At 35.2% G+C, this 20,842-nt stretch overlaps 1 protein-coding gene and 1 long non-coding RNA gene across 2 annotated transcripts in view; one reads left to right on the forward strand and one right to left on the reverse strand.

The window, feature by feature from the left end:
• LOC123822844 (phosphatidylinositol phosphatase PTPRQ) overlaps positions 1–20,842 on the forward strand; it is a 203,299-nt gene that overhangs the window by 124,762 nt on the left and 57,695 nt on the right. Inside the window, exons 28-31 of the mRNA XM_045845017.1 lie at positions 7,170–7,291; positions 13,370–13,556; positions 16,442–16,686; positions 19,302–19,368. Of these exons, the coding sequence (XP_045700973.1) occupies positions 7,170–7,291; positions 13,370–13,556; positions 16,442–16,686; positions 19,302–19,368 (621 nt within the window). The remainder of the gene's footprint in view (positions 1–7,169; positions 7,292–13,369; positions 13,557–16,441; positions 16,687–19,301; positions 19,369–20,842) is intronic.
• LOC123822846 overlaps positions 1–20,842 on the reverse strand; it is a 118,375-nt gene that overhangs the window by 17,613 nt on the left and 79,920 nt on the right. The window lies entirely within an intron of this gene.

Here is a 20,842-nt window from a genome sequence, read left to right on the forward strand (position 1 = left end):
TCAGCTAACACACTCAGCACAGGGACACAGATGGATGGGGAAGATGACCCTGACCCACATAAGACCCACATTCCTGTGCAAGGATAGAAGCATGATAATCAGGAAATGATGGTTGTTAGTTACAGAAAATGCATTATTGTGGAAACCAGGGGAAAGTGCTTATGAGAGGAAGTGATTGGATTATGGGGAATGAGAGAGTAAGAATAGATCATTCCTACTGAGTAAATTGCTGTGATTTATAAGAGAAAGGGTATAGTGATATCGTAGCCCATTACTGACTAGATTCATTTCACAAACAATCCTAAATCAGAATGTGACAGTTTATGGGGAGACAAACAAAGTCTCCCAAGGATGCTTATAAGTTGCTAAGCTTTTAAACTGCCACTTTTCAACTCCCATACCTTTATTGCCATCAGCTTCTTTTATTTTGATTTTTGACATTCATAATTGTAATTTTATATTAATTCCCCTTATGTCAATCTAATAGGAAATTACTATACACTGTGATTAAAGAAACAATACTGGATTATATCCAGTTATTTGTTATGTATTTGGATCTTGATAAATTTCAAAAGAAAATTACTGAAGAGAAATTCAAAATTTTTATGTACTTATAAGTACACTATAATATTTAGACAATACTAAAATAATTAGATGCTATTTTATAGTAGACTTGAGCATATGATATTCTAAATATATCTCTAAATTGTCTATGAATTAATCAAATGATCATTGTCATTGCTTTATATAGATGGAATATATATTTTTATATATTATGTGCCTATAATATGTTCATATATTGATTCAGTTATACATGTGTTTGCTTTTGAGTTTAGATTTAAGAGTTCTTATTGCATCATATTCTAACCTTTCAAGTATACAAACTGTATAATATATTCTAAGAGAAAGTTTTCACAAAGGAATCAACAAAGGAAACCCTTTGTAACAAAATAGGCAATTTCATCAAGTTTACTGAAAATGCAAATGTGTAGAGTGATTGTTTCTTAAAGAGAAAGAAAGAAAGAAACTGGAAAAAGTTCAAGAATTGACATTAAAGTACATCTCAGCAAGGGGCTAAGTACTTTGCCTTTTCATAATAGACCTTAAAATATTTAGTAGTATAAGTGGTTACTGTGTGCCATGAATTCTTTTTGAAGGCCATTATTCTCTCAGCTCTGCCTGGGGTAGTAGACTCTCCCTGATGGAGGCTTTGATTTGCTAGTGTTAAAGCAGTGATTGCAGTGTTGGCATTTTACTAGGAAAGACTGGGAGTTGAAGTAATGTTGGGAACCGCCCTGACTGGTATCAGAGGCTGAAACCCCCGCCTAGCTAAGGCTAAGGGAACGCCCTTGGAACTGTAAGCCAGCAAGGAGACAAAAGCTTATCTTCCTGGCAGGAATGCTGCTTCTGCTGCTTTATTCATAACTGAACCCCCAAAAAGCTTGGTCGGTTAGCCAAAGACGGGTAAGATTCCCCACGGGGAACGACCTAAGCCAGGCACGATCACTTTGGGAGGCCCCCCCAAAAGAAGGACTTGGGGGGCTGCAGCAAAAGGGGGTGATGGACCCTCGCTCCTCGGCTCTGACATAGCCTGAGTTCTCATCGTCTGGAAGAAAATCTCCTTATCTCTTGGTTACCTAGTTCCCTTGCTCCACCTAAGCCTGAAACAATGACAGGGTGGTGCAGCTTGGTACTGAGAAGTGCGGATTCCCCAGGGTGATCAGGCCTAAGAAAGAATATATAAATTACTGTGAAACCTTCTTTGTTTAGAGTGCTCTCAGTTGAATGAGAAGGGTCTTAGGAGGAAGTTAGTTTGTTCCTCAATCTTACAGCTCTTTGACCCCCAACTCAATAGACCGGCAGAGTTCTTTGTTTTCTATAGTTCCTTACTTCCCCCGAATGAGTACTGTACTTTACCTGAATTATTATGCAAAATGAGCCCAATAAAAGCAGGTATGGACTGTAAATCGGCGCGCTCCCCACTTGGGGGGGTGGCCATTCTGTCCCTACTTCCCCACAGAAACTAGTTTGTCTCTGTGCATGTGTCGTTTTTTCTTGCGTGTTTATCGTCGAGCCATCCACAGCGTTCCGTGGTCACTGCTGGCCGGTGACCCACGCACAACAAAGTAAGGCATCATACTGCTTTGCAAGCTGGTCATGACACATATTTGCAAAACCAGCCACGGTTTTCCTTGGGAAATGATTTTGGATCTGTCCTTAGTTGAGACCCCAAAGATCCAGACTAAGGAGCAGAGAAGACATGGACATATTTCCCTGGAAGTATTTCCAACCTGAAGCTACCATCAACATGGTCACAGAAAAATCTTGTCAACTTTCTTAGCCACAGAAGATTCTCAGTTAGCTCTTTGTGATGTCTGGGCAACAGTAATGTACCAACCACCTTGTCTGCCTGTTAGAATGAGTGAGGTTTAGAAGTGTTGTCCTGACAGCCATTGAATTGGTATACTTTACAGAGGTACTGAATCACGTAGATTCTAGAGATAATCTGCCCTCTTCTGATCTGATTCATTTGACCCATCTTCCTGGTATAAGTCAAAACCAAGCACCAAAATCTCTAGAGGTCCCTTCTAGTTCATGATATAAACTATTGTATTTCTCCTTTTTCCCCTGATAACTGTCCTGACAAAGACCTAAGCAGTGGCTTCAAAGCCCTATACAATTGGGCCCCCATTTCCTGTTGAACCCTCATTCTGAATTGCAGGAGTTGTTGTTCCTAGAACACACCAGGCACAGTCCTGTCTCAGCGACCTTGCACTATCCATTTTCCTCCCCGTAACACTATTCTTTCAAACATCCCCAAGTTCCCTTACATCTTTCAAATCTGTGTTTAAATGTCATCTGCATAGAGGGGCATTCCCTGGTCACCGTATTTAACACAGCAACTCCCATCAACTTCCCCATTCCCACCATGGTACATATACTTTTTCACATGGTATATTTCTGCTTGTATATTGTATATTTATCCAAATTTTTATACTGATATTATTTTCTTCCTCCACTAAATTGGAGGTTCCATGATCCCTGTCTCTTTGCTTCTTGTCTCTATCTCCAGCACCTCAAACGTGCCTAGCTGGTAGTAGTTACTCACTAAAGAGTTGTAGAATGAAGAAGAACCATTACATACCAGAAGCTCTATATGAATAGGTCCACACCCACCTTGATCACATCTATGAGCTTTGTGTTTTTTAGTGCCAGGAACATAGAAGGTGCTCAATAAATATTTGTTCAGTGATGAATATATAAATTTCATCTAAAAGCCAACAGAACCTGTGCATATAAATAGAGAGGAGGGAAGCCAAAAATATTTTTTGTCAGATACCACTTGAAATGTGTGGGCTGTCATAAAATTTTTTCTCCAGCAATGGTTCATATAGAGCTGCAAGTCAGGTTTTGCCAAAACACAAATAATCAAGGGGCCTAATAAATGTATGCTTAGCTTCTAGCCCCTCCTCTTTTACAGAGTCAAAGGCAAAAGATAAGCCATTGCACCCCAAGCCCCTGTGGCTCAGTCGGTTGGAGCACTGTCCTGTAAACCAAAAAGGTCACAGGTCAGGGCACATGCCTGGGTAGTGGTTCTGTTCCTGGTTGGGGTTGGGGTTGTGGCACATAGGAGAGGCCACCAATCAGTGTTTCTCTCTTGAATTTTCTCTCCTTCTCTGTCTCCTTCTCTCCCCCTATTTCTAAAATCAGCATGTCCTTGAGTAAGGATAAAAAAAAAGAAAAAGAAGGTAGGCCATTGAAACCCACAAAACATTTTATATTTTTCAATACATGTTTCTCCATGAGGAGAGTATGTAATAATTATCAGTAATTTTATACTTGGTCCAGAAGTTCATCCACTCATTTACCATATTGAATAAAAAGATTCAGAGCTACTATTTGTTAAGAAGAAGGTAAGCATAACATTTCCAAGGAATAAGTTTGAAAAGGAAAAGTGTTGCCACTCTTGAAAATAGAGTGTGCTATTCTGTGAGGACACCCAAACACAATCAATCATGTTGGTGCTGGGAGAGTTCTCATCATTCTCATTTACTGTGTATAATAACCTAAACAAATTATGCTGCAATTTGAGTCAGTTTTTGTAAAGCTAGAAATGATAAAACTGAAGATGTCAGGATATACAGATTCCATAATCTTTTCTACTATAATTATTGGACCCAATTCTGCCATCGTTACTAGCACCTCTCAGCTCATCAAATCTCTGGATGCTGGAGCAATCCCTGGATGCTTCCCTGGGCCACTTGGACTGGACCTCTGAGTCAGTGTTCAAAGTGTTGCCCAAGGGTCAGAAGAGATACAAGGAGGAAGGATATGTTTGGTGCCCCAAAGACATTTTCCCACAGATGCTGCCTTAGATGCATTTGCTGGATACCTCTATAGCAGCAATTTGCAACCTTTCTATTTCATGTCACACATAAGCTAGTTATCAAAATTCTACAGCACACTAAAAATATAGATTTCTGCTGGTCTGACCAAAAAATAGGTATAATTTGATTCATGCACACTGGACAGCTATTGTTGTGTTGGCTGTTGTCATTTTTTTGAGGGGGGGGCAATCTAAAAGAAAGGAGGTCAGTACCCCTGACTAAATAGTCAGGTATTCGTGTTTTCAAAATTCTCACAGTGTACCATGGTGCCCCTTGCAGAGCACTGGTTGAAAATTGCTGCTCTACAGTAACATTTGAGTACTGTTATTAAAATTCTTCAATGCTATTATTTAAAATATTTTTATATCATCTCTCTTATAAATTTGTTCTTATACCAATAATTCATAGAGTTGAAGATTGCCGCTATTATTAACATCTTAAATACTTATCTGGCATTGAAATTATACTTTAAGTTCTCTTCAGAACATGCAAATCACATAAAATAGATATACAATTTATACTATCCCAATTTGTAAAGAATTATTTGAGTTTTTTTTTAAATACAACCTTTTCCATGCTGTCTTCCTAGTTTTAGATTCATCTTTCTAATTGCCAGGTAGGTACCTCAATCCTCCTCAGTTTCTCAGATTCAGCAGTCACAAATCCAAATTTATCATCTCCTTCCATAGTCTTATCCCTACCAAAAACCAGTATCTGTTTCTTAATGTGCTGTTTTTGTGAATTCTATCATCATTTTCCCAATGTTAATACAAGAATTGCCTTTACTACTACTTCCATCTCAGTTTGTGTATACATCTAATGAGCTTGTAAGTTGCTTTTAAATTTTCTAAATGACTCTAGAAGTCATATCCTGTCAATATCTACGTATCTACTATCACTGTTCTAAGTGATGGCTTCATCATGTCTCACCTGGCTTTTTGGAAGTAGCCTATATAGACTCAGTGCTTCAGAGCACTTACCTTTGTCAAAACCTTCACTGGCATTCCATTGTTTAAAGAATGAACTTCAAACTCCTTAACATTATAATCAGGTGAGCTCTAACTTACTTTCCAAGTTAGTATTTGAAATTTGTTTCCTGCTACATTCCTCCGTGAGCCCTGGCCTCTCTGTGACACCTCTATTCTTTTCATTTAGGGATTCTGACTCATTTCTGTACCACGGATGCCTTTGGCTGTCTGGTGAAGTGCTTGGACCCCTTCCTAGAGTAATATTTTTAATGCATAAAATAATAAACAAAAGGTTACCAAAGAGAGCAGTTTGATAGTAATAAAATCTGTCTGTCTGTAGACTCTGTTGTTTATGTCTTTGTGGCTTTGTTTATGATCCCCTTCCTGTAGAAGTGCCCCAGACCCTCTCTTCTGATTACTGAAATCCTTCCCACCTCTCAAAGCCTATTCAGTTCCCATCTCCTCTGTGCAATTTACCTGGACTTCCTGCCCCGTTTGTATTCACCACCTTGCCCTTTGCTCTGTCATGGACTATTTGCATTTCTAATTAGGCCTTATCTTTACTTTGCCCTTTATTATAATATATTATATTAATTGACAATGCTGGGCCAAACACTAACTGACCAGTTTCACATGTTTTGTCTTTATATTTCTTTTGAAAACACTATGCAATATGCATATGTGGAGGAAATTGAGGTCCAGAAATTTTGTTCCACCAGGATCACACAGCTTTTCCTTTTCTATAAATTATTTGAGGAATGGAATATTTTATCTTCTTCTGTAAACCTTTTCAGGATCTTTGGAATAATATTCATCCAGTAATATTTGCTTATGTAAACTTAAAAGTTAGAAATTCTAGGAAATACTTATTTCCCAATATGTAACATCTCTAGAATTGACTAGGGACCAAAGGAGTGCAGAGATGTATGCAGCTACGTTCCTGGGCCAGTGTCTATGTCAATTTGCTGGGAGTAAAATACCTCTTAGTGTTCCATAAACCCATCTAATACCCAGGGGTTTCACAAATGAAAAACTGACATCCCACATGTGAGTGAAATCATGTGGTTCTCAGCTCTCTCTGACTGCCGGAGGGTGCAGTAACTGCGTGGTGGGCACACAGTGTACAGGTCAGGTGTCTTAGAAAGGTATGCTTGAAACCTACGCAGTCCTATTCACAGGTGTCACCCCAAAAAATTTAATTTAGAAAGAAAACTCACACAATGGTTTTCATTAGTCAATTCCTTAAAGTATTATCTCTTGTATTCTTGATGAACAAACAACAAAAGTAGAACAAATTACAGAATTTGTCATCATAATCCTACAAATGTTTACATTTGTAATAAGATCAGTGTATAACTTATTTACTGTGCTACTCCCCCAGTGAAAACAATGAAACCAACTCAACTTACATTCATCTGACAATACATTCTGAATCTAATTACCTTATGTCAATTCTCCTTTTCTCTAGTCAAATATGGTTTCCAAGTTTTCTTAAAACAACATTGTTAGTCTGTGTATTTTAGAATAAAAAGATTTATTTTAGCAATAGTAAAGGTTTCTTTTCAATATTATTTTTAGTTTAAAAATCATGCATTTATGACCATTAATTTCACATGTGGAAGTTCTTTATGTATAGTAATTTTGAAAGGAATTACATGTTTTTATTTGCCAACATCTATAGCATGCTGTGAGCTATAAATTAATGAATACTTAATTCATTATGGCTATGCATTTTTCATGGTCTTTTCTATTATTGTCCTGTAGCAAATACTAAATCAAACATAGATAAGTAAATGATTTTCTGTTTTTCTAGCTCCAGATGGTCCTCCTGAAAACGTGTATGTAGTAGCAACTTCACCTGTCAGCATCAACATCAGCTGGAGTGAACCTGCTGTCATCACTGGACCGACGTTCTACCTGATAGATGTCGAATCGGTAAGGCTTGTCGCACCTTCTGCAACAGGCAGTGTCGAGTGTGGAAATGAACACACAGGAAAACCAGCAAACAAAAACTCATAGACACAGACAACAGCTTGGTGGTTACCACAGGGAAGGGGGGTGAAAGGGTGGTAAAGAGTAAAGAGGGTCAAGTATGTGGAGGTGAAAGCAGATTTGACCTTGTGTGATGGGCACATGATGCAATATACAGATGATGTATCATAGAATTGTACACTTGAAACCTATATAATCTTAACCATTGTCACACAATAAATTTAATTAAAAAAGAAAAAAGGAGTTTAGTTTCAGACCGAAATATTTATGTTTTAATCCTACCTCAATTAGACATTAGATGACTTACTTAACCTGTGTTTCAGTGTCCACATCTGTAAAATAAAGATTAATAATAGATAATAGTGTCTAAGGTACAGAGGTTTTGTGAAGACTAAATCAGTTAATATGCATAAAGAATTTAAAACATTGTTTGATACATAATGAGTACTCAATATGCTAGGTATCATTAACGTGACTTTTATTACATTGATCCTCAGGGGGTAAATGACGTATAAATAAGTGATTAAATTGATAATAATACATTGGCTTAAAATATAGCAAAAAAAAGACTCATAATACCAAATGAGAAGGGAGAGGGGCACTAGGAGAAATATATCCCAAATAAATAACATCAGAACTTAGCATTATCTCTTCATTTGCACGATCATATTTATCCAACAACATTTAAATGTAAATATTACTATCTTCATTTTGCATAAAGAGAAACTGAGACACAGACATGATAAATAATTTCCCACATGGCAGGGACCTTGCTAAGACCAGCAGGCAGTTGCATAATATGGAAAAGGAAAAGCCATTAAATAGCAAATAAAATTTGCCAAATTAAAATATACACTCATCAAAATCACTTTGGATCAAGTGTAGCAAGAATTCAAACAGATCCTAGCACTTCACGGTTTCCCTGGGATTCACTTGGAACTAAGCAGTCATTTAATTCCTTCCTCCCCTCATTAATTCAACACGAGTCTTTAAGTAAATCCAGTATGCCAGTACTATTACAGCTTCTGGATATGTAGAGGTAAACAAAGGTGATGTGCTCACTGTCTTTACGGAGCTTATCTGCAGCTCATTGAATGAATATATAACTATCTACATTCAAGAATCACTGGCTTCCAGAGCCAGGAAGAACATATATCATTGAATATAGAACCCATGGTACAGCCTGAATTTTGCCAAATACAAGCCACAAGGACATACAAGTCTTTTCCTAGTAGGTTACAATTAAGCAAAAATTAACCATTTCAAATAAAAATATATAGGCACAGATATCATCCTGGATGACTCTACTGGAAATTAATGCATTTTGTAGTTACTTGTTTATTGTTATCTTTATTTTTTTCAAAATAACAAATACTTATTGAGAAACCTTTATTTAACAAAACAAGGATGGAAAACAAAGTTTTGTTCTCAAGTAGCTCACAGTTCAGTAAGAAACACTGGAATATAAACAGCTAATTATAGAGTGAGAGATATGCAGTTTTTCTTAACATTTTTTATTGTATTTTTTCCATTACCATTTTCACCCCTCTCCCTGCTGCAATCCCCACACTGTTGTCCATGTGCATGAGTCCTTATTCCTTTTTGCTCAGTCCCTCCACCTCCTAACTTCCCTCCACCCTTAGCTGTCATCCTGCTCTCTATGAGTCTGTCTCTGTTGCTTATTAGTTCAGTTTGTTCATTAGATTCCACATATGAGTGAAATCCTATGGTATCTGTGTTTCTCTGACAGGCTTATTTCACTTAGCATAATGTTCTCCAGGTCCATCCATACTGTCACAAAGGGTAAAATTTTCTTTTTCTTTTTTTTTTTTTTTTGCAGCCAAGTAGTATTTCATTGTGTAAATGTCCCATAGTTGTTTTATCCACTCATCTACTGATGGACCGTGGGCTGCTTCCATATGTTGGCAATTATAGATAATGCTGCACTGAATGTAGAGGTGTTTATGTTCATTTGAATTAGTGTTTGGGTTATATCCTTTGGATATATTTCCAGAATTATATATACTTCCAGGGATCGCTGAGTCAAAAGGCAGATCCATTTTTAATTTTTGAGGTATCTCCATACTGCTTTCCACAGTGGCTGCCCCAATCTGCATTCCCACCAACAGTGCAGAAGGGTTCCCCTTTCTCCACATCCTCAGCAGCACGTTTGTTGATTTATTGATGATGGCCACTCTGACAGGTGTGAGATGATATCTCATTGTGGTTTTAATTTGCATTTTTTCTGATGATTAGTGACCTTGAGCTCTTTTCATGTGTTTACTGGCCATTTGTATGTCCTGTTTAGAGAAGTGTCTATTGAAGTCCTTTGCCCAGTTTTTAATTGGGTTTGTTTGTTTGTTTGGTGTTGAATTTTATAAGTACTTTATAAATTTTGGATAGCAACCTCTTATCAGATGTATCAGCAAATATGTTCTCCCATTCTGTTCATTGTTTTTTAATTTTGTTGATGATTTCCTTTGTTGCATGAAAACTTTATAGTTTAATGTAGTCCTATTTGTTTATTTGTTCTTTTGTTTCCCTTACTTGCCTGAGGAAGTATACCCAGTAAAATATTGTTATGAGCAATGTCCAAGATTTTGCTGCTATGATTTCTTCTAGGATTTTTATGGTTTTGGTTCTAATATTTAAGTCTTTGACCCATTTTGAATTTATTCTTGTGTGTGGTGTAAGAAGGTGGTCTAGTTTTATTTCTTTGCACATCTGTCCAATTTTCCCAACACCATTTATTGAATAAACTATCTTTAGCCTGTTGTATGTGTTTGCTTCCTCTGTCAAATATTAATTGACTATAAAGATGTGGATTAATTTCTGTGCTCTATTCTGTTCCATTGATCTATGTGTCTGTTTTTATGCCAGTACCATGCTGTTTTGATTACTATGGCCTTGTTGTATAGTTTTACATTAGGTAGCATGATTTCTCAAAATTTGTTCTTTTTTTTCCAGGATCGCTGTTGCTATGCAGGGCCTTTGTGGTTCCATATAAATTTTTGAAATATTTGTTTTACTTCTGTGAAATATGTCATTAGACTCTTGATAGGAATTGCATTGAATCTATAGATTGCTTTGGGTAGTATGGGCATTTTAATAGTGTTCATTCTTCCTATCCATGAACACAGTATATGCTTCCTGTTATTTGTATCTTCTTCACTTTCTTCAGTGTCTTATAATTTTCTGAGTACAGTTCTTTTAAATCCTTGGTTAGTCTGTTATGGGGGCATAGGATATAGACAATACTTCACAGAGCAAGTTAAATTTGTTCTGGAGCTTGAGAAATGAATAAGGGTTTACCAAGTAAGGAAGTCTGGAGGATGGAACAGGAAAAGGAAATAAATAGAACCAATCTAATTACTAACATGGTATATAAAGCTACCACATTTCAAGAATAAATAAAAATGTTTCATAAATATAGGTGATCGAATTTTATATGAGCAAATACCTTGAAACTGACTGAAGGGAAATGATGAGTCAGAAAGGCCTGAGGTGTCAGCCTTGGCGAGTACACAAATGATGGCTAACAATAGCAGAGACAGTGTCAGGTTAGTGAAGAAAGGTGGCAAATGTTACACATGCTGTATTTGCAGGCCCGGAATTGTTTTTGGATTTTAGTAAAAAATTTTAAAGATATAGTAGATCACATACATGCTGTATCATATTTTTACTTCTCAACATTTGTTATCCATTGTTTTCATTGAGGGCATTGAGGTAGTTTAATTTCACTTTATAAGATCTTATGGAAGTGTAGAGAGTCCTTGAGTACTGAAAAATCTGACTGCAAATCCTGTGTCAGCTACTTACTTGTATGGAATCTGAGGAATTCTCTTCAACTCTATATAATCAGAGTTCAAGTAGCTATAGTGTGTAGTCAGGCAAACATAAATGACAGCCAGATGAAGCCAACTGGGTGGGGCAGTGGTGGACTGGGCACCCACGTTCTGTTATGGGAGTCAGCTGCCACTCGTCCCTAGATAATTGTTACCCAGAATGAGTATAAGTCTGGTCTTAAGGAAAATTCTAAAAGCCAGATGCTCATGTGATATTTAAATATTGACAACTAATCAAATCCACACTTTCTACCAGTGGGAATATGCACCTCATGAGTGGGATTTCCAGGGTAATTTTTTCCTGCCATTTCAGAGCAATGGAGTATCTCCTTCCACCTCTCTGTCTTAGAGGTCGGAGCAAGCTATTAGACTTTTTCCAAAGCCATATCATTTATCAGCCTTTTGTTGTATTTCTCATAACAACATTGGATTCAGTTTTAAAAGCTCTTAGAAAAGACTATTTGAAAACCATATACTGAACAAAAAGCCATCTTTCAAAATTACCAGGGAGGGTCATGTTGAAAATGAACTTAATACTGAAAACAGTATGTATTACCTGTTTTAGAGTTTCAAAATCATATACCTCAGAGGAACATGACTAACAAGATTGAAATTTTCTGATGTCCACCTCAGGAAAAGCCCTTCCTTAGTGCTAGAAACTTTACCTATGTTTCATCCCTCCAGTGAATAGTCCAGACTCTCCATCGAAGGCAGAGCATGTTTAAATAAGTTATACAAGCATATTTGGTACACCTAACAATATTAATTTCTGCACATTTAATAATTATGACACCCACAGTTGGGTTCTTATCCATTCATGAATAGGGCTAGATCTGGGTTTCTTTTTAGTTATACTGCTTATTTTATTTTATTATTTTTATTGTTGTTTAATTATAGTTGTCCCAATTTTTCCCCATTGATCTCCCCTGCCCCACCCACCCCTCACTCTCACAGTAGATCAGAGTTTTCCAAACTGCAATGAAGACCAGCATTTTAAAATGAATTGGAATAAAATTTAAAAGTATATAAAATGTCAAGTGTATTTTAAAAAGAAGTTGTATTTCTGAACATTGTTTTTCAGATACTCTCTCACACACACCCACACAGGGTCTGGCAGAAGGGATGCCTGCCTGAGTGTGGTTGGTGGGGTAATGACATGGATGTAATAATTTATAGTTTTAATCTGAATACTTCACCCAAAATGTCATATAGTGTGTTTGAGTGTGATATTGTTTTGTTACAGAATTACATGCTTATAATTCTGCAATAAAAGGTTTTGTAATAAAAAAGGGGGCATTACTTGTGCTGGATCCTGTGTATATACACACACATCCTGAATTATATTACAAAATGTCTCTCTCTTTTTTTGGGGGGGGGGTCATGGTATAGAAAACCAAAGTACTTCAGATCTATTTTTTCTAAATGTCAACAAAACAGTATAAATACATATTATCATTCCAGTTTTACAGACACAGATAGCATAAGTGACTTGATGAGTGGTATATATGAGCTATTTAGTGACTAAGTTAGGATTTGAACCCTTGATGGTTGTGTATCAAAACCTATATTCTTTCTTCTGTAAAATATTAAAGTAGGAAGTAGTGTTTCATTGACTGCAGAGATGATTTTTGCTCGATTTTGATGATTTTTGATGGGCTATTTTTTCTTTTAATTGTTGAAATAATTGCTAATTAGTAAACCATTAAAGTGACACTTTAGATTTCCTAGGACTTGCTGTTTTTTAAAAATACAGTTGACCCTTTGACAACATGGGAGTTAACAGCACCAACCCCCACACAATTGAGAATTTGCATATAACTTTTTACTCCACCAAAATGTGTTATTCCTCAGTATCCACAGGGATTGGTTCAGGACTACTTGTGGATACCAGCATGCTCGGATGTTCTCATTCCCTATGTAAACGGCATAGATTGATGCACACAGTCAGCCCACTGCATCTGTAGATTCCTAACCACAGATTGAAAACCGTACAGGCATGTATGAAAAAAATCTGCATACCTGTGGCCCAACGCAGTTCCAATCCATGTTGTTCAAGGGTGGACTCCATTTAAATCTTAACTAGATAAATTACCACATGTAACTTTGTATTATTATATTTTAGTGATTTGTGTCTCCAATGCTGCTTCTTTTAATTATTAGCTATTTTTTTCTATAGGTAGATAGTGATGAATTTAATATTTCCTTAATCAAGTCAAATGAAGAAAATAAAACCATAGAAATTAAAGATTTAAAAATATTCACAAGGTACTCTGTGGTGATCACTGCGTTCACTGGAAACCTCAGCACTGCATACCTGGAAGGAAAGTCAAGTGCGGCAGTGATTGTCACTACTTTAGAATCAGGTAAGACATATTTTTCATCATCGCTAAAAACTGACCTAGTGAGGCACCCCACCCTAAAAGGGGTATGTGTTACAAAAAGTTTTTAAAGCATATAAATATAAAATCCAATGACTCTGACAAAATCAGAGCTTTCTATTTTTGAAGCAAAATGGAATTTTATGTAGAATGATCAATCCTTCTAAAGACAAAAACAAATTAGTTCATGTTAACCCAATTGTACTTTTTCACATTTATTTGAACATTAAAAGTTTCATAAATTGGTGCTTTGCTGAAGAAATGATCTTTCCAATTGTCTATAGCCAATAATGCTTCACCTAAAACTCCATTTTAATTATTTCTGTCTCATGATTTAAATGCACATGAAAGTGATAATACCCTATGATTAAATCATCTGGATTTCAATATTAGAATCCAGGTCATGTGTACCATATTGGTTTTCTTCACTACATGTTTTATTATATAATCTATTTGATACATGTCAGAATCCATGCAGATTTCCTCAAGTTCCTATGAACAGGGTCTGAATGAATAATAAGATTGTAACCAATAAGAATTAAATGTGGAAAGTCAACTTCCCAGAATTCGCTTGCCCCATCCTCCTTCAGACTCCTGATGTTCTTTGCCACCAGATATATCTTTGGAAAGAGCACATGAAGGAATGTGTTGCTATAGTTTATTTGTTGCTATCTGTCAGGTAAGTATAGGAGGTAAATGTACTTTTCAGTTAGTCTTTTCACTGTTATCTACTGTATTGTCTACTGTGATGGTTCTAAATTTAAAGGTACTTCTTATTCTGCAAACCCTAAAATTCCACTTGTTTTTATTTTGCTGCACGTGTATCCCAGGTATCTATTTTCTTTTCCTACTTGTTGCACTTCTCCCTCCCCTTGCCTGCCTGTGAGGAAAGGTGCTGTGGAACTCATTCACATTCATGCCACGAAGCAGGGATTGCAAATCTTAATGTGCGGCACCTGCCAAGGGTATTGTAGTTTAGTAAGTTTTTAATGAGCATCTAAGAGTCAGATTTTAGATCTAAAACCAAATATATTTGCAGAATAGAAAGTTCTTTCCAGCATTTAGAGGATTCTTCCACTCATCCAACTTTAAAAGTGGTCTTATTTTTTGAAACATCTCTTGTAAAAAAATACGAAGTGTTTCCCATGTATCCTAAAAATATTTAATACCTAATGTTTTGAAAATGTGTGTCAAACAATTTAACCTTTATTTTAGGTGTGCATTTTTGCACTTAAATTGTGATACTTGGCACAATAACATGTTATCTGATTCTCTCTTTTTTTCTTCATTGTCATTTACTTATATTTTGCTTGCCACAGGGTACTATCTCTAGAGATGTTGGGGAAAAAAAAGTTTGTACCTGAACTTCAAGCAGCCAGATATTAACAGCCTTCTTTATGTAAATTCTTTATATAGAGTGGAAGAATGTATCCATTTCAATTTTATCAAAATAGATATATTCATTTGATCAGTCATTTACATAAAGAACACTATGTAGTATAGCAGGAACTGGTTCATAAATATATATTTTATTATGAAGTATATTCATAAAGTAATTTTATCCTCATATATAACATTTTCTTTCAAAATAATTTATTGATACTTAGCTATTTATCAAAATAAACTGGAATACCTAGACTATATAGAGAACTCTCAAAACTCAACACCTAAAACATCCAATTAGAAAACTGCAAAAGACACTTCACCAAATAGGAAATATTATTGGCAAATAAACTCATATAGATTTTTATATTATTACTTATTCAGAGAATGTAAATTAAAACCCCAATGAGATACCACTCTGCATCTACTAAAACAGATACAATAATTTTTAAAATAAAATACCAGAGGCTGGCAAAGATGCAGAAAAACTGGATTTCTCATACATTTTTAATGGGAATATAAAAGGGTATAGTCACACTGGAAAGTAGTTTGGTAATCTTTTATAAAACCAAACATATACTTACCAATTACATTCTTGGACATTTATCATAGATAATTGAAAACTTGTGTTCATGCAAATATCTGTATATAAATCTCAATAGCAGATTTATTAGTGATAACAAAAACACTGAATACAACCCAAATGATCTATGATTAAACAAGTTCTGGTACACCCATATAAGGAAACACTACTTGGCAATAAAAAAGAATGTATTATTGATATATGTAACCACTCTGATGAACCTCATGGTCATTGTGCACTGTGTCTATTGAAATGACAGAACTATTGGCGGTGGAGAATGGTTAGTGCTGTGGGGAGGCATGGAGGGCAAATATAAGAAGACAGCAGGAGAAAATCCCTTTATGGGCATGGGATAGCTCTGTATGTTGTTTCTGCTGATGCTTATAGGAATCTATACATGGGATTAAATTGCATAGAACTACATACAAGTAGCATGAAAAACACTTAAATTTGAATATGGTCTGTAGTGCAGCATTGTACCAATGCCAGTTTCCAGGTTTGATATTAAACTATAGTTATATAAGATGTCACCACTGGGGAAAGCCGTGGGGGTGGGGTGTGTGTGTGTGTGTAAGATTTTGTAACTTCCTGTGAGTCTACATTATTTTTAATTAAATTTAAATAGTTATGGAAGTGTGTTCTGTATAAAAATAAATGCGTAGAAGGGCTCAATAAATAAGAAATAAATAAAGAAGCAAACAAACTGGATCAGCATTATGGTTCCTGCAACCTAACAATGTGAATTTACAGTGCATCAGCTGTTTTGCTTGTTTCTATAACTCAAATGGTTTAAATAATCTGTGTAATACTCCTAATAAACAGAAATGTGAAGCAAATAAGTTTTATGGGGAGATCAAAAACAACACTTTTTTGTAAAATTTAATGGCTAAATATTTCATTTTAGTCCCCAAGGATCCACCTAACAACATGACATTTCAGAAGATACCTGATGAAGTTACAAAATTTCAGTTAACATTCCTTCCTCCTTCTCAACCCAATGGAAATATCCAAGTATATCAAGCTCTGGTTTACAGAGAAGACGATCCTACTTCCGTCCAGATTCACAACCTTAGTATCATCCAGAAAACCGACACATCCGTCATTGCAATGCTAGAAGGACTGAAAGGTGGACATACATACAACATCAGTGTAAGCATTCACAGCTTTTAATTATTGGCCTATTTTACAAAGTCAGTTTATAAATTCAGCATTCAAAAATACTTCAGTTTACGTACACACTAAATTTTTTAATTTAATAGATACTTGTTTTTGTATTATAAAGGAATTTTAGCATTTATTTTTGAACATATGGTACAAGAATTTTTTTTCACAGTTTTTTATTGTTGCTCAAGTACACTTGTCTCCATTTCCTCCCCACCATTTCCACCCACCCCACCTCCCACCCTCAATCCTACCCCCTTTGGCTTTGTCCATGTGTCCTTCCCTTATTTTCCCCCATTATCCCTCTCCCCACTCCCTCTGGTCACTGTCAGATTGTTCTTTATTTCAGTGTTTCTGGTTTTATTTTGCTTGCTTGTTTGTTTTGTTGATTAGGTCACACTAGATTTTTCCTATCTTTTTGTGGGATTGTTTAAGACATGCCAACAAAAAATAGATTTGGGAAATAAAATTATTGATTTCTTATTATAATACAGCAAATTCTATGAAAAATAAGTAGATAAAACATTTGTATGATTTTAGTGGAAATGCAGAAATAAAAGAGGGAAATGCATGTTAAAAGTGAAACAGCAGTGGTATATAAAGAGGTAGTTGTACCAACTGGAAAACTGTTATTGTGATTATAAATGGAAAATGGTAAAGCAAATTGTAAAGGCAAAGATCAGATATAACTATTTACATGATTGAAATTCACATGTAATTCACATAACTATTACTAAAAGCTAATAACATTCTATATCTTCATTCTAAATTATCCATTTGAGAAAGTAAACATGTATGTGAGTTCACACACATTATGTACAGATCTTACACAATTTGTTTCAGCCTTTGATGATTTTTGTAGCATGTCTTACAATTTTTAAATATAATTATTTGATTCAGAAAATTGTCTTTTAAGAAACATAGAATTCATCCTGAACCTTAGCTTATTAACTGATTCTCCTACCAATTCTTTATAATTATCAGAATACTATCATCAGTGACTTGTGTGTGCACATATATGTATACATACATATATATTTCTTCCCTTGCTTAGTTTATATCTTGTTATATAATGGGTTCTGCAAGGATTCTTGTTGCACACACCATTAAACAGACTGCCGTTGTGAAAGATCTGTGAGAGGGGGAGTGGTGGTTAACAGAAATGAACAACCTGTTCAAATCCTGACATTGCTATTTTTTGTGTCTGGTCAGTTCCCTCAAATCTGTGTCTTAGTTTCCTTATCTGAAAAAAAAATAATAATAATAATTTATTTATCAGAATTTTGTATCAAAAATGTATAGTTATAGTAACCAGTGAATGCTCTATCAGTTTTGCCTATTGTGAGGACAAGAAAAGATAGGAAATGAAGCACAACTAAATCTTAATTTAAAGAACAAGAAATAAGTTCTCTGATTGTCCACAAAGTGCAATTTATAGCATCCTCAACTCCTGAAAGTTTATTAGAAATGTATAACTTTAGCACCTGTCCCTGTCTGTTGAGTCAAAATCTGCATATCTTCACTGAACAGGGTTTCCAAGTGACTTCTTTCCATAATGCAATTGGAGAAGCACAGCCCAACTCATCCTTTATTATGAAACTTAAATGTTACGTTGTACCATAAAGAAATAAAAATAATGAAGCACACCACGATATCATTTTTTTTGTTGTTGTGGATACATTCTTAAGTTTACAAGCTCCAATATATATTTTCTTTAGATATTTTTAACCACATTTTTGGGTCTTGGTTTATTTATCATAACTACCACATCATATATATCATTATAATTTCAATGCTTCAATACTTTAATTAAAGTATCTATAGTGTGGACTGTGGGTCACTAATACATAAATTAATTAACTCCACTAACATATTATATTCTGAATTTTGTTTATCAAGCACAATAAAACTGGCCAAGAACATAGTCTTTGTTTTATGTAGCAATATAATGTGAATGAAAGAAGACTGTATGTCTACTGTTTCCTGAGCACAAAGTTAATTGAAAGGATTCCCATCTGTGTAAATCACCCTCTGTGTATACAAACAGAAATGTTTTATGTGTATATGCTGCATTATGCAGGTTATAGCGTCAGATACTTTGGGGCAGGGGTGAAGAAGGGCATAAAGGGCAACTTTCAGAGGGATGATTTAATACAGGAAAACTGGGAGGCTGAAGGAATAGGATTTCATCTCAGAGAAGGAAAAAAGAGAGTCTTGAATATGGATTTACAGAAAGCTAGTTACCTAGCTACAGAGAGGAGGAACAGATGTTAGAGTAGAGGAAGAGAGAGTATACACTCAGTCTTTTCTTTTCCTCTTGTGGGTTCCCGTTGAAACCACAGTCCTTTCCTAGCCTCTGTGTTCCAGCTATTTAGGTCACACAGCCTTTGTCCTCAGGGGTCAGTAACATAAGATCAGTAGTTAGAGCAGCAACATAAGATCATACTAGTAACAATTTAGTAACTAAATATAAAAATATAATTAATAAATGATATGCAATTGTTTTAAAAAGTAGACTATTTCATAATTACATAAAACCATACTCAGTTATGTACACATAAACAATAATCTGAAAATAGTAACAAGACATTTCTTTGTTTTAGGTTTATGCAATCAATAGTGCTGGTGCAGGGCCAAAGGTTCAGATGAGAATAACCATGGATATTAAAGGTACACACACAAACTGCCTTTCAAACACAGATGCTGTTTTCTTAATCCAATAGTAATTATAACTTGAATTTTGTATTAGAGTTAAGCGTGTAGTCAACTAAATGATGCATGTACATATAATAAGCATATTTAAGTAATACTGTGTGCTTAATAAAACTATAATTAAAATGCCTAAATAATGCTGCAAGTTACTATGTTAAATAAAATACCTGATATTTTCTTTTATCTTTTCATCTAATTTTAAATTTTTCTTAGACAAATTTTATAGTCTATTATTTTGACTTTTAATTTTATTGAAGCCAAAATTCGTTCTTTAAATTACCCATGACTAGAAGTTAGCTAGTTTTAATTAGATTCCTTGAATGACCTTTATTTATATTGAAAGTCAGATTCTTTTCAGTTAATCAAATAGTGTTCACTGAACTACCACGTATTCAGCTTTATGACTATGACTATAAAAATTCTGGTCTACCAATTCATTATTCTGATAGGTAGTTTTTATAGAAAATACAAGTAAATTTGGAGTTCCTCACTCCCCACAATTTAAAGCCATTCAGTCATGGAGGGTACTGTCTGTTCCTGAGACTGAAAACATGTATGTAGTTGTGCCATCTCTCTAAAAATCTGTGTAAAACCTACATAGAGCTAAAAACAAAACAAAACAAAAACAAATAAAACCTATGTGTATGGACCTTCAGTAGAATTCCACCACCTGATGCTTCTCTCTTTAAAGCAAAAAGTAACTTTTCTCAATACTTGGGAAGGACCGCAGAGCACAGTGATTGAAAGCCAGTGGGGTCTCAGGGCTGTGATGGCATCATGGACTGGCCGCTTGGTATTCATTTGGCTTTGGGCAAGTTTCTTAAGGTCTATACACCTGTGTAGTGGACATAATATGTGTTCGTACTTCATAGATTGTTGTGAGGATTAAAAGAGACAATCTTGGAAAAAGCCTTAGGACAGTGCCTGGAAACTAATACTCTCAAGAATGAGAAATGTTCACTGAAAGGTGAAGTTGATAAATTTTATCTTTTCATCAATGGGTATTTTACATAATTGCAATACTATATATAAGTATTACTTGCTTTTAATTGGTAAATTATTGCTTAGAATATACAAATACATAAAGCTCTCAAAATATCAGTAATTTTAAAAAGTAACTTCATGAAGAAGAGCTTGTACCATACTATCTTAATCTCTGTTATTCATTGGCAGACATGTAAGTATGCAGTTAACAATAGATGCATCGTATCTATTGTTTAGAAAAAAATTGTTTAGTAAAAAATTCCCATTGCAGATGCTTTGGTTGTCCCAGGGAAAGATGATTAACTCTCACTTTCTATGCCTTAGCGAGACTAGTTATCTAGAGAAGGTGTATGATCACTGGTTGCAGTGGTGGGGTCCTAGAGAAATTAACTTTTCTTCAGTAACATGAATGATTTTGTTAGTAACACAGAGTGACGTTGAGTTAACA

This window comes from Phyllostomus hastatus, unplaced genomic scaffold (genome assembly GCF_019186645.2).
Source record: "Phyllostomus hastatus isolate PE091 unplaced genomic scaffold, TTU_PhHast_1.1 phas_contig_432, whole genome shotgun sequence".
NCBI classification, from domain to species: domain Eukaryota; kingdom Metazoa; phylum Chordata; class Mammalia; order Chiroptera; family Phyllostomidae; genus Phyllostomus; species Phyllostomus hastatus.